The 15523-nt window shown below is 41.2% G+C and overlaps 1 protein-coding gene across 1 annotated transcript in view; it reads right to left on the reverse strand.

The window, feature by feature from the left end:
- Positions 1–1166: 1166 nt before the first annotated feature.
- LOC118698979 (neuronal acetylcholine receptor subunit alpha-7-like) overlaps positions 1167–15523 on the reverse strand; it is a 58611-nt gene continuing 44254 nt past the window's right edge. The window contains exons 9-10 of the mRNA XM_036402546.2: positions 7435–7544; positions 1167–2223 (exon numbers count right to left, since the gene is read on the reverse strand). Of these exons, the coding sequence (XP_036258439.1) occupies positions 1702–2223; positions 7435–7544 (632 nt within the window). The 3' untranslated portion in view covers positions 1167–1701. The remainder of the gene's footprint in view (positions 2224–7434; positions 7545–15523) is intronic.

Genomic DNA, 15523 nt, shown 5'->3' on the forward strand with positions numbered 1-15523 from the left:
CTTCTTAGGCTGACCTCCTTAGGTGCTTTTTTGAACACAACTCCAAGAAGTATGATAAATCCATGGTTGTGATGATCTAATCTTACTGCTGCAGAGGTTTAACATTCAAAATAGTGAAGTCTCCATTTAAAGCCAGGTATTACCACCTAATAAAGGCCAGAGTGGAAAAGATGAGGGACCTTTTCCTTTAAGAAATAGTAGCATATTCCATCCATAGAACTACCAGTTTCACCATCCATTTTAGATGGAAGTACTTCCTGTTGAGTAAAATCATGATCATATTCTTTCTCTAACGATGATGGTGTAAAGGATCCCATCATGCAGATAGGGGAAATCTTAATTTTTTACTAACCCTGGAAGAACGGTAAGTTGAAAGTCAGCCAGAAAAGAAAATAGATTGTTATTTTCTTCTAGTAAACATTCAGAAAAGTGTTGTGTTACTCCAAAGGGCAAAGGTGTCTACAACAGATCATGTTCTTTCGTAGCTCTGCTGTGATCAGTAGGGAAAATAAAACCATGCAAAAAAGGTGTCATTCCCACCCACAGTACTGGGTAGAAAAAAGCTGCTATTAAGAATAGCGCTTTTTTCCCCCTCTATTCCAGGAAGTGGCATAATTCAATTATGTTTTATTAACATACAGACATTATATTAGAGAATATTTAGGGACAGAAAATTGATAATAAGCATTGATACATTAAAGTTGAGCAAAATAAAATTAGTCTTTTATACACTCCTTTTAACAAAGCTTAGTGATCACATAGAAAGGAAACTGTATTAATATAATTTTCAAAAAAATACTACTTCAGTGTAGTAGTAGACTAGATGGGAAATCTGAGCCAAATTAAATCTATGGACCATTTCCTAGATATTATGGAGCCACAAGATTCTGCCTTAATTGCACAGAGTTAGTTAGTATTAGGTTGGCAACTGTGTTCCAAGAAAGCAGTGATATTTTAAACTAAGTAGACTTTCAAGATGACAGAAACAGTTAAGCAAGCATTGTAAATTACATAGATGATTGTCAGCAAGGAGAAAGAAATTTCTTTCCAATGTCAAAACCAATATTTCCTAATTTAAATTAAAAAAAAAAGACCCAAAATGATTTTCTGGGAAAGATACAGTCTTAACAAATTTACCAAGAAAGCATTCCAGTCATTGTGCTAGCTTGAGCTTATATGATGACGGTTTATTTTCATAAATACAATATACAGCATCATGAGACTGTGGAGATACATCTTTCAAATCTGAGAAGTGAATGTCACAGCCACACCAAACAATAATTATAAAACACAGACATACTGAAAACAATAAAATTATGCAAAAAATTATAGTCTTCAATGGTCATTTAAATTAACGATATCCAAAAGTTCACAAATTCAAAGTAACACATTGATACTAGTGTTAACTTGTAATAAATATATTATAGTATTGTAATGTATTGAATTCTTGTATATCACTTACCACAGATCATGACATAATTACATGTGGCACTAGTCTATGAAATAAGTAACGGAGTTCAATACATTTACTATTCAGTAACTACAATCACTAACATCAGGAATAATTATGTCCTGAAATTATTTTAATCCCCTTCTGTGTATGTTAGCACATGTAAGTACACTTCTCTATTTGAGTTAAATTATCTAGTAAAATTACTGGCAATATTCACTTTTTGATTATCATGCTCATCTTTGAAAACCTTACGCAAAATCCTTTGAAACAGCCTCTATAAAATTTGGAGCAGACATTAGTATTGTGAACGTGCAAATGATGGCAAAAAGGGTAAATGCAACCAGACATAATCTGTCTATGACAGCAGCTGCAAACTTCCATTCACTGCAGATCTCTTCACCCTCATCTTGTTTCCTGAACCGCATCGCTATGAACTGGACTTCCTCCAGGATCTTCACCATCACTGGAAGAGTGTCCATTAAAGCTTTCTTTTGCACAAGCTCAATATCTTCTGCTAAGGGGCAGGTCATCTTCCCACCTTTGCTGCCAAGGTCGTTCTGCTGTGGGCAGCAGGGGCTCTCCATGGCATGGTAGCTGTAGATGGTGTTGCCGTTGCTGGACTGGTGCCCGGGAAGGACGTTCACTTCCATGCTGTTCATGCTCAGCTGCTGCTTGGAATAGCTGTACTTGCAAGAGAGGGGCTTTATGTTTTCCCCAGGTTTTTTCATTCGTAAAAACCAAGCACACCAATTCAGCAGGATGACACGGACCTGAAAGAGAGTTACCATGGCAGATATACAGGAGACTCTTCATCATTTAAAATGTTTTTGTGACTACTATAGTTAGTCTGCACAGTTTCTTAGAAATACTGATGGATTTCTTTGTTTTCCAGCTATCTGCTTTCAAAATGTTTATTTGAGGGTCTAGCCTTCTACTAAGGATAGCCCTTTTTTGGATCTGTCTTGAACATAGGGATTTTCAATGCCCACTTAGCTTATAAAGCAAAAGAGATGTAAAATCTTACTTTATAAAATGGTCCTCGGAGACCTATCTTTATTAAATACTTTGAGACGTCTGCAATTGAGCAGACAGCCCAAAATTGGCTGCATGGTTTTCAAACATTTCTCAGACTGTAAGGAAAGAGATACAGTTAAATATTTTTGCGTGTCAATGTTTAGATTTTGCTGAAAAAAAATCACTATATGACAGATTCTAGAACATTTCCCATCCCCATTGCTATTGTTTCCATCTAAATAAAAGACCTTGGTTGGGTTTTCATGGCTTTTTGAAAGCTATTTTATACTTCTTTGAGGAGTTCAACTACAGCAGGCTTTTTTTTTCAAAAGAGTAAATCAATTACATTTAGCAGTTCAAAATCTAAGTGCCGCTATTAACTGCTGTCATTTTCCTGTGTGCTGGTGCATCACGAGATGCTCTGACGTGCACATGGCAGATTGTGCCTCATATGCTTCTTGTCAAGGTCATTAAGTGAGCTAACTCCAGAGAGTGCTTCCAGAAATTTTTTCCAGTGAACTGACCTTCAGATGTTTGTTCTGAGCCTGAGCCTGCTAGAATTCCTATTGGTAACATATAAGGCAGGAAAAAGGCTGTGGATTCAGTAACGTCTTGTGTGAAGAGCAGCAAACTAAATTAGCAAAATCTTGTTATTATGAGATCCTCCAGGTATTATGCATACAAAAAGGGCATTTGCAATGCACTTGAGAGGGACCCTCCATGCACACAGGACTCTTTGATGACTTTATTATCCTGGTTGCAAGCCAAATAATCTGACATCAAGGAGAAAAGAGATGCGGCCTCTGGTTTTCCCTTTGAGCCTTGACTCCCAAGGACTCCCTGTGTAGTCCTGCTTACTTTGGTCATGTTTGACTTGGGACCACACTTTGACTGCAAAGATGTTTTAGATGCAGGAAAAGTTGACTCCTGTATTTGCACAGTACAGATACAGGAATACAGGAATGGGGAAATTACAGCCAGCACTTGGAGCTACTGCTGTAATGACAAGCATAATTTCAGAAAGGAGGAAGCCTAAGGAATCACAGATAGGAATAGTAATAATAATCGCCAAAACCAATGACCAGTGAAAGGCAGTTGCACAATTTTTTAGTTCTGCAATGTGAGCTCTTCTATGTCACAGTTCTGTACCATTTTCTGTGAGCCACTTTGCTTCTCTCTCTCTAGTCAATGTTTTGTTCTTCATCATTGTCATGGTTTTGGCTGGAATAGAGTTAATTTTTTACCTAGTAGATGGTACAGCATGGTGTTTTAGATTCAGTATGAAAATAACGTTGATAAAATACTGATGTTTTGATTGTTGGAAAGTAGTGCTTACCCTGAATCAAGGACTTTTCAATTTCCTGTGCTCTACCAGTGAGCATGTGCACACAATGCCATGAGGAAGCATAGCCAGCACAGCTGACCTGAACTAGCCAGAGGGATCTTCCAAAAGGATATAAAGTGTGGGGAGTTCGTTGGAGGCTGTCAATTGCTTCTCAAAAACAGGCTGTGCATCAGTCAGCAGGTGGTAAGCAATTGTTTAGTGCATCACTTGTTTCTCTTGCATTTTATTACTCTCTGTCATCATTGCAGTTGTTATTTTTTATTATTGTTACTCATTATTATAATTAATATTATTCATATTATTATATTGTATTCTGTTTCAATTATTGAATTGTTCTTCTCTCAACCCACTAAGTGCTGGAGTTTTATTCTCAGCATCACAAGGGAAGAGAGCTGGGATGTGAGCAAGTGGCTGTCTGGTACTTAAATGCCAGCTAGATTTAAACTATGAAAGTCCTGAAAGACTGTTTTCCATGATTCATATTATTTTGCTTTAAATATTTCATTATTTTCTCCACAGTCACCACAAACAAATAATTACCCATAGTGTTGCAGCCTAAAAAACTGATTCTGCCTTTAATTGAACTTACTTAATTATAATGTGCTCAGACTGCTCATGGACACAAAATGGGACAACATGGAACAAAATGAAGGTCTTAATTTCTAGTAATGTGTCAACAGTGTCAGTTGCAAAGGGGAGAGAGAAGTTAATTCTATAGGAATGCGAAATTCCAAAACACTTAGTCAGACAAACTTTCTTATTAGAAAATGTTAATATGTCTGCCTTAACTCTGAAAGGATACATGAGGTGAAAAAGCACTTTTATATAGGAATGCTGCTTTTCCTTCAAGACAGAGGTTTTATTCCTTAGAGAAATTACTTTTATAACTACAGTCAAACCCATTTCCCATAGAAAAATAAATACCCAGAAGACAGTAACACAGCTTTTAATTAGCTTGGATTTCAAATGCCCGATTTCCTTGAAAACACAGACACTCAGGCATCAATCTGTTCTTGTCATAACAATTAATTCAAGAGACAGCTGCAGCATACAGGTTTTTGGATTACAGCTAGGTATGAAAATATGAATCTACACTTTCACCTGCATTGTCATATATGGAATTCTATGAAGGAAGTACACAGGTACAGCTGTCTTTAGAGGTCAACAACCCCTCTGTGAGCCTCTCCTATCTATGATACAGCTATCCTGCTAGCTTCCATCACAGACACCAGCCTGGCCTAGCCCAGAGCAGACAGTCTCCAGTTAAAGCTCTCTTGATAAGGGACATCTGCACCTAGGAGAACTGTGCATGTCCATATCAACAGAGAAGCCTGAAACCTAACAGACCTGCTTTAAGCACAACAAAGAGCCAGAGTTCTCTTGCCTTTTCCCACAAAACCCCTTCTTCCCTCAGTGCTTGGTCTCTTTATACCTCTTTATCATGAAACACTCTTGGCTGTCAGTAGAGAAAGGCCAGTTGAGCTGTAGTCCATTGCTGATGTTATCCACTCCCAAACAGCTCCTTAGCTGGGCCTTCTTTAGTGTTTTTTTCCATGCTAGCTCAGCAGACATTATCAAAAGTGTCCATCAGTCAGCAGCTCTCATTTCTCAACTGAGTAGCCAACATGCCCTGACTGAACACCTTGAATTTAAGTTCCTCTCTTGGAAAAAGCTGGTTTGTAAGTCATCAAAGATTAACAGAAAGGAAGACACAATTCTAAGCAAGGGTATAGGAAAGTGAACACCTACAGAGAGGATAAACACTGACAGGCACTCTCCTGCCTCTTCTATTGCAAAGTGCAAGCACAGACCCTTTGAGAGACAGGCAGGAAAAAAAACTGCTCAACTGTAAATGGTTTAGAAAGCAGCTGTGTTTAGGAAATGCATCCATTCAAATCTTCTGGGTCTGCAGAAGCTCCCATACATGCCAAATTGTCCAATGCCTCTCCCTGCAACTGACTCCAGCAGACAAATCCATTTAAGCAGGAGGTGAGAACAATCCTGCAACAATATCCAATTAATCAGGGCTAGAGTTTGCAATAAGCTGACGTCTGGCTCTGACATGAAGAGAACATTGTGGGAAGTAAGTAAATGGTAAGGGCAGCAGCTGGTACTGGAAATGCAGAAAAATGTAATGCAAAAAATTTTCTTCTTTCTTAAGTTACTTCTTCATTTCAGGTTTTTTTTTTACTGAGCAAAAGTCATTCAAAGCGTCTGTAAGAAACACCTGACATAGGTGGACAGGCAAAATTGAAAAAAAAAAAAAACAACCCCAAAACAACAACAAAAAGAATAGAGACTAACACAAATTCTAACAACTGAGCCTTGGCCATGGCTTGTAGAGTCTAAGTGCCTACTTTTATGGGGTCAGCCTCTTCCCTATACACTTGGCATTCACTCTTTTCCTCCTGAGATCCCTCAGCCCTGTCAACTTGTCTGGTCTACGCCTTTTACAGTCTATCATCTGCACTTCCCAGTTATGCTTTCCAGAGTTTTTGCTTCCTGATGGCATGTTGTGTAATGTATGCCAGTTCAGCTGTCAGGCCACTGAACAAGGTTTCTGCTGAAGGAGAATTTGCCACACACTGTGTTTCCAGACAAGAAAACATGAGACTGGTAGAGAGCAGGAGCTGACTTGCAGGGCCTGTGAGGAGCACTAACATGAGGCATTGTGTCTGGGATCCTCAAAAAGCAATAAAATGGGTTCTGTTACACTGTTGCAGACTCTGTCCATGAGGATATCCGAAAAATGTTTCCCATATTTGTGCCCTCAGGTTTTGCCTACAAGCAGGTTCATCCAGAATTCACATTCTCTGCTGCCTTGAAAATAAGAGGTTTTTTAATCATACAGCACTTTGGGAAATAATTGGGAAATGTCAGGATAATTGTGTAGCATGAAAAATGTGGTGAACAAGATATCAGAGGATGTTGTGCAACCAGTCTCCTACAAACAGGGTGGTAGATAGTTGACTGTGACTATCTGCTTCTGCTTTTATCCTTTTTCATTCTCTGAACACAAGCATACCTTGCCTATTTTAAAATCTTTTAAATTGATAAAACATAATTTTCTTTTAACTTGAAAATCTAAAGGAAACATTCCTTTTGAAAGCCAGCTGGCACTGGTGCCAGACCTCTCTGGGCTGACAAAGTCTGCTGCTGCAGAGAAAAGAGGGTTCACATGCTAATGCACCGGGAATAGATCAGATGGCAGCAGACAAACTGCCCAGTAGAGACTAGTGTTTGTTTAACACATTCTGTCAGTACTGCTGTCTGCAGGATAAGAAATTAAAGGTCTGCACTTGCAAAATGGGTGGTGAATGAGATAACTTTGTAGTGACTCAACCACTCCATCATAATGTTGAAAACAAAGGCCAAATAGGAGGAACTATTTTAATGGAGGAGAAACTGGTTTTAGTGGAAAAGCACATTTAGTATGCTTGCTCTTTCCCTTCAATTGCAAACAAAAGCATCAACTATGCTGTTTGTAACTGACTCTTCAAATTAATGGAAAACTACTTCTGCCTCTCACCTATAACAAGATAATAAGTTTACTGCAGCTTTTAGACAATTTTCTTTTCTTTCAGTAGTAACCTCCTGAATGTTTCTCACCAAAGCTGCTTACCCATTTGGGCATCTTTCCTGCTTGGGGGTCATGATGGTGAAACTGCAGAACCAGCACTGTTACCACCACAGACAGACCAACGATGACCATGATGCTAGCGAAATACTGAGCTGCAAGCAAAAGGAGGACTTGGTTACAGAGGGGGGGAAATACAAGGAGCACATAATATTCCTTGGCTATGCCTCAAGATCTACACATGAGAGGCACTGCATCACAGCAAACCAGAGAAGAGCGTGCTCACATGCATGAACACCCTCTTCTCTGGTTTGCTGCACTGGAGCATTTGAGCTGTGTATCTGCTCAGCTCCCTTCTCTCCTGTGAGGGAAGGCCCAGAACATACAGAAGGTGAAAACTGTTTGGGTTTTGTCCCTGAAGAGGAGTGTAGGGCCTCACAGTAAGAACACTTTTGTGCCTGCTGCCAGGACAGTGAGAAGTTGAGCTGACAACACCCACTGACCACCAGCATTCCTAGTCCTAAGCCTTCCAGTGTACCAGCAGAGGTGCTGGAGGGAGATGCTGTCCTCTTGGTGCCTCTGCATCTCTCCAAAAAGTGTCACCAGATCCCCACCTTTGCACCACTATCGCTCCCAGGTGGTTAGGCATATTTCTCATTACTCTTCTTAGCACTCAAGACCACTTCTTCCAGTTCCTATGAAAGTACATTAAAGCCTCCTTGAATGCTAAATTTTAATCTGCTGTGCAGGAAAGAAACCAAGGTCTTGAAAGCCAGAACTGAGGCTTGAAGCCATATCTCCTAAGTGTCAGTACAGCTTCCTCATGCCAGATGTGAGGCTGATGCGCTGGAGTGTAAAGCAGAATTGCCCACAGGGGTAATGACATTTGAAGGCTTCAGTGGCAAAATACCAGGGAGCATTACTGTTGACTCACATAATGGTGCAATGTGGGAGAGCACATCACACTGCCCCAGACTGCAGCCTCTTGCCATCCCCAGCCCTCCCTCCTGCAGCTTGAAGGAAAAGTAAAGAAATCAATCAAAGCTCCAAAGCAAGTTTTGCTCTGCCTGTGTTTCTTAATTCCAAATCCTACTGCTTTGGGTGCAAAAAGCTTGTCTACAATAATGAGGTTCTAAGGCCTTCCTGAAAACAAGGCTGCAATTGCTTCAAGAGGTATGGCTTTGCATGACAAAATGAATTACATATCTAGATTAGAAGAATAGTCCCAAGGGTGACATGAATTTAAAGGTCTCTATTGCACTTATTCTTAGAGGGGAGAGTCAACAAGCAGGCAGAAGCAGAGCAAACCAGGTTTCATGGAAGTTGTTACATGTCCCATGTTACAGAAACACAGCAGTGTTGATATTGTTGGTTTAATTACTGCCATGAGTGAGTAAATAACTTCCTTAAACTTTACATATTTTGATGCCACCATATTTCAAAGGCCTGAAATAGTCCATTTAAAATGGCTTTAGCTAGGATTTTTCATATATCCTTGGAAAATTAGTCACCTGGTTAAACTTGGAAACAACCTGATAATATCTGACTCAAGATCCTAGTCAATGATTAGCAAAGGCATTGATGCTCCCAGTTTTTTTTGTGCTGTAAAGCCAGGAACAGATGTCAGGAAACTGCTGTATAGAACAGCTGTTAAATAGAAAACAGTTCTCTCCAGAACAGACTGGGAACCAGAAGGGAGTCAGGGACCCATAAAGAAGGATATTTTATAGTTTTGCCTGGTGGTAGGCAAGGAAGAAGCTGGAGATGTGCCATCTGCATTTTGAGGGGAGGAATGGGGTGCTCCCATTCAAGGTACACTGAAGTCTTCAGTTGGAAAATAAGGATGGAGGACATAGTGCACGGTACTTGAGCCCTATGTGTTAGTGTGAGGCAGTCAAATGCGTACAAGATGTCTCTGAAATCTGGCAGGTAGATCTATGCCCATCAGGTAGGTGCAGGTGCTGTATTCAGAGAGAAAGTTGCAAAGTCCTGGAAATACCCAGCACTGCTCTAAGGCTGGATTTTGCCAATCCTAAAGAGACAACCATGAAAGTGGAGGAAAAATATAGCAATGATTAGCACAGCTACTGGTCTTTCACATCTCTAGCTGGAGATATGATGAAGGCTGTTGCCTCCTTTTTTGTGATAGGAGAAGGTAGAACTAATAGCCATTGATCACAAAGGAATTGCTAGATCACATGCCCATGCATCACCTTGATTGAAAACCTGACTGTCCTTACAATCTAGAACCAGGCAGGGATGGCCAAGACCCTGGGTCTAGACTCAGTGACCACTCTCGCCTGTAAGGGAAGGGAAGGAAAGCCCTCAGAAAAAAAGGTATGGCTCTGAAATGATATCCTTACTTACTCAGCATTTTCTGATTTTTCTTCCAGGGTTTAATCCTACATCATCTCTTTCCTGGCAGCAGAAAAACATAGTCTTACTGCAGCAGGAGAACTGATGAGGAAGACTCCTGTGCTGTCCTCCATGCACCTCTTTAAAAGCATGGCCTAATCTTCCAGTCTGATCATTTCTGTTCCTGAGAGTCTTTTGCCCTTGCACCAGCAAGGTAAAACCCATCACTTGGTGACAGCTACAAGGGCTGCTGTCCCTGTTCACCTGTGAGGAGCCAATTCAGTTTTGTTATGCCTCAACAATGGTTGTCAGAGGCACGCAGGGCAGGGGTTGCACATGTGCCACATCCAGGAGGCAGCTAAGAGAAGATGGAGGAAAGCCTTGTCTCTGGGCAGACTTTGCCTGGCCACCAGTTCATGTCCCACATGGGACAGGCAGTTCCATGAGCAGGGGAACACTGAAGACACTGTACCCCAGAGACACTCTCCAGTCAGATGGCAAAAGGTCTCTGCCAATGGACTGCTCTGGGACATCAGACTGGGCCAATGGTCTCCTGTCAGCAGGCAGACTTTGGGAGGAGCTGGGGGCATAAAAAGTAACAGCATTATAAGCCTTGGGGGCTCTGTAGGGCCTGTTCTGTCCTATGCTTTTGCCCTGGCCCCAGCTGACCTTTGGGCTCTCCTGCCCTCACTGGCTCTTGCTCACCCGGGCGTCTGCCCTGCCTTCCTGTGTCCCTGAGCAGTGCCCTGCCTGCTTCGTCTCTGCATCCCTGCCTGAGCCACCTGCATCCAACCCTGCCCGCCTCCGAGCCTGCCCACCACCATGATCCTCGCCACGACTCTGTCCGGGGTCCTGGCCCTCCAGCCCAATCCCTCTGCCCTCGTGTCTGGCCACTGCAAGATCTGTCCACAGGCAGGCAGTGTGCACAGCCTTGGGACAGCAAGGGCACTCCCCAACCCCTGGAGGTAGCGCCCTCTTCTTCCCTCTATCTCCTCTCTCTCTCCCTCTCTCCCATATTTCTTCCTCTTGCTCCATCTTCTCTAGCTCTCTTTAGTAGAGTAAGTCCTTTTTATTTTGTCTTTTCATTACCCATAAATGGTCCTCAGATATAATATTTGCCTTGTTTGGCTTAATTTCGTTCCAGACCATCCATTATTAAAAGAACTCCTTGCAGTTCCCCACAGTGGAACATGACATCACCTCTGGCACCCTCTCTGATTATGAGATTATGACTATGACTCAGCCTTCTCCAGCAACCCTGTGAGCAGAGAAGCCTTTCCACTTAAAGGACCAAGCTACAATGTTCATGGATAACACCTCCTTTGGAGCCACAGGGCTTCAGTCTTCTCTCATTCTACCCTAGCCCCACACTGCCCTAAATTAGCAAACTCTCTTTCTGGGTCTCCACTGATGTGGCTGAGCGCAGAAATAGGATGTTGTCCTGTGAGGTGGGGCATGGTGGGGTACAAGTAATGAGATTTGGTCTCCCAAGCAACAGCCTTGGCCTAGCCACCAGACCTTTCTGGAAGTATTTTAGGGACCATCCTAAATCCTTTTTATTCATTTAGGCCTTTGAAGCTGTTGCCCCCACAAAGTCCTATGCCCATGTGTCTGTTGGCAGAGGCAAAGGCAAATCTGATTTTATAAAGAAACTCAGCCCCTTTTACTTAAACTGCAAGAGGAAAATGCTTAACAACTCCCACTAAACATCCCTCTGTGTTCTACTTGTAACTCCTAGTTACTAGATTAACTTGGAATCTTTAACAATTCCCTTCATTGTGGGAAGTGTCAGGGACAGCAACCCCAGATCAGGGTGCATGTGAAAGACCAAGGATCTGGTTGCTGATAATTCACCTGCTCTGAGGCAGAGCTTGGAAGTGACTGCTCTGGGTAGCTGCCACAAGCCAGAAAAATGCACCAGACAACCTGTTACACAACACATTCTTCAAAGCCATGCTCTTCCTATGGTCAGGCTCCATCATTCACAGCCTAAATGGTGAACAAGACATCCGAAAAATAGGAGGACTCCAAAAGATACTACCCACAACCACTGCATGCCTCACCATCGGCAACCTCGCCCTAATAGGAACACCATTCCTAGCAGGGTTCTACTCAAAAGACCAAATCATTGAAAGCCTAACTACATCCTACTTAAACACCTGAGCCCTACTTCTAACCCTTCTATCCACATCGTTCACCACAGTGTACATGATCCGCATGACCGTATTAGTACAGACCGGCTTCGTTCAAATTCCGCCCTGTGTTTGGAGCCCTTCAACATTCCTCAGGGATACTGAGGTCTGTACCAGTCACTTCTAAATGCTCTTTATAGGTTTTAAAACCAGTAGGATGCTTTCTTCAGCAGAGGTGAGTGAACAGAACAGGTGGTTTGGATGCTTGATAGGTCTTCAAGAAGTATGAAATATTTCCTCTTGTACAATTGATATTCCTCCTTTTCTTTGCCAGAGGCATTATATAACAATTTGGATAGCAGTTTTAACATCTAGCAGTTGTCATCATCTGTCCCAGGACAATCAGAAGATGATCAGGTGCTGTTATAATTACAAATATGGATCTAATAAAACCACAGATAGTCAGAAGATCTTCTAAAAAGTCAGTGAGAACAGCTATTTGTTCTTTGCAGGCATACTCCGATGTCACCTACATCAAAAATATAGCAATGATTTGCAATTCATAATTTGAAGAGCATTCGGAACCATTTTTTGATGTTTTGTGTCATTATCTGATGTTAGAGAAGCACCTTAGCATTATTTTATAGATGTTTTGGAAGACATACTGCTAAAGGGGAACTTGATTAACTTCAAGGACTCATTAGGGTAAACAAAACAGAATCCCTAAGATGAATGTTTTGTCTTGATTTTGTCATGGAACAGTGGTATCATATCATATCAATCATATCATACCATGCCAGCAGTTATCATCTGACCCAGATTTGTTAACATAGTCAATCAAAAGAAAGAGAGTGTATCTGCACTGTGACCAGTCACAGTCTTCTTGTTCCTGTGAAATACTAGGGGAAGGAGGAAAGTGTTGTGCTCAAATATTCACATTGATCAAGTTGTATGTTGGATGCCTCCCACCGGTGTTCCTGTTTCTATTCTATTTTTTCAGAAAACATCAGGTTTTGCACGTGAAATCAATAACTGGGTTAGAGCCACTCTAAGTCTGGTAATTTCAGTAATTCAGGCTGAATGCTTAGTGTTTCTTGTGAGCTCAGAATGAGATATTCACTGCTCCTACTTCTGGAAATGGCCCAGGTGAGAGAACTAAAGCCTGTACAGGTTAATGAAAACCTCAGATACTGGCAGAGGAGCTTCCAACCATCCTTCTTCTTTTCTCCTATGGCAGGGATGAGGCCTGGTGCTCGGCAGATACTGTGACAGTCTAAAAATGGTAATGGCAGAGTTACTGAGAGACCAAGAAATCAAAGATAGAGGAGAAAGCCTCTTTATGACTTACTGTTGTACACAGACAGCAAAGAAATACATAAGTGGACATACAATTAGGGTACTTGTGTTTTGAAACACTTCTCCTTCCACATGCTTTTGAAGAATAGACATGGGAGTTTGAAAAGTAAAACTGTTCTCTAATTGCATTTGACTGTATTTTTCTGTGAAGAAAAAACATCCAAGACTCTTGGCTTTGGAAAAGCATCACTGATCATGGAGATGAAACTGTAAGAGCTGCCATGAATGAGAATTTCTGTTTCATGAAAGAGATTGAGTAGGGGCCTGATTCTGACAACGAACCAGGCAGGACCATGAAAAGATAGGGGGGAAAAGCACTCCAAAAACTCAAATAGGGACAGAATAAAGTGAGATGGCATCAGCTGAGAACATACTGTAAGATGACAAAAAATATAATACGGATTAATCTAATTTTCCCTCTAGTGAGAACAGTTAATGCCTTATGTTCCTAACTTGAAACAATCTGTAACTCTTGAAGGTCACAAAGCACCACATTGCTTCCCTGTCCTAGTAATTTCCAGTCTCATTTGCTCTATGACTAAATGCAAGAAATCACCCCAAGCATCTGCTGCAAACGTACTTTACTACAGTGCAAAGTGTTCATGCTTACTGAAATGGCGTAGGCATGGTAAGGAACAGCAAGGATGGGACACAGCTGGAAAATATCATTATAATGGAGCCCTAAGCAGCAAGTAAATTGTGTTTTTTTAAAAAGCAGAGGAGCTTAGCAAAATAAGACAGAGAAATTCGATTTTGCTAACTGAAGATGGAGATAACTTTATTTTTATTGTGCTTTATTTGATACATCTAGCCAAAATGTCAAGCATCACATGAATATTAATCATAGAAAGTGCCAGTTCCTCATATTTATGAACCTTTCAAACACTGTCTACAGACCAGCTTCCTGGTGTTCCCCACTTTCTGCTATAAACTCATTTTAAAGAAAAATACATTGGTGTTAGTTTGGAGAGAGCTGGTCAAAAATAAGGATTTGCAGCACTTTGAAATTTTTTTAGCATGGAAGACAACCAGATATTATTAACTACTTCTCCTGTGCAAGGGGAAGCCTCAAATTGCAAGGTCTAAAAAGTGTTTACCAAAGAAACAAATCATCTGACCAGCCTGATACATCTGAATATCTCATTTCAAGATTTGGATTTTGGGCAGCAGCATGCTTTATCTGCTTTGACAAAGTACTTTGAAAATAATACTTCCTCAGAGCATGGGCTAGGATGGACAGAGAGCTGCTAAGTCAGAGCTTATTGCAGCTTTAGTCAAAAAGCTGAAAGAGTCCAGCCATGGGTGCTGCTGGCTGCTTTTCTGTGTGACTGTACCTTCTGTGCTACCTGGGGCCTGAACTCAAAGCCTGCAGAGCTTCAGCTCAATACAAGTGCAAAGAGCTGTGTGAAGTTTTCAAAGCAGGCATTTTAGGGTTTGTCTCTATACGGTGTCACCCTGCCCTCATAGTGGTGGGACTGCAGCACAGGAAAACAGAGATGAATTGCAGGAAGGGGGGGAAGTGCACACAGTGCCATGCGGCCCCAAAAGTTTTGTCCCTCTGGAGGTGATATTGCAGGCAGGAGAAAAGAATACTCAGGCAGGTGTACTGGTTAGGCTCCTCACTGGCTTGGCCTAAATTTTCCAGAGCAATGGCTTTTGGCCATGTCTGACTTAACGTGGGCTGTGGCTTGATCAGTCTTTCTGAAAAACTGGCTGATTTTGGTAGAAATTAAGTATTACACTAGGAGATGAATTCTTTTAAGTCCATGAGCCCAAACTAGCAACTTATCCTGAAGCATTATTGAAGAGTTTCCTACAACAGTGCCTGATAAATTTGATTCTAGTCACTGCTTTATTTGGTACCACTGGATGTGGGACCACATTACCACCAACTGTGTAATCTTAAGGAGGCTCCAGCCAAAGGACAGCAATGAAATGTAAGAGTTATAGTTGAATCTGTATTGACTTCGAGGAATTTGTTCCTTAGTGACTTCTTAATGCATGATTTCCTAATCTTAATTATAAGGTTGCTTTTGGATAGAAAACACTGTTTTATGAAACAGATCAGGGATATGAAGACTTTAAAGGAATTCAGGCGTGTATCTATTGCCTAAGGAAAGAACTCATCCTTTCCTGAGAAATGGCCACATAACCATTACCAAAACCAGATCCTTGTCCACTATTATTTACCTAGAATAATAGAATCATTTAGGTTTGAAAATACCTCTAATATAATCAGTTTCAACCATTCACTTAACATGGATCACAAAATCTTTATTTAAAAAAATGGT

This window comes from Molothrus ater, chromosome Z, assembly GCF_012460135.2.
Source record: "Molothrus ater isolate BHLD 08-10-18 breed brown headed cowbird chromosome Z, BPBGC_Mater_1.1, whole genome shotgun sequence".
In the NCBI taxonomy this organism is placed as follows: domain Eukaryota; kingdom Metazoa; phylum Chordata; class Aves; order Passeriformes; family Icteridae; genus Molothrus; species Molothrus ater.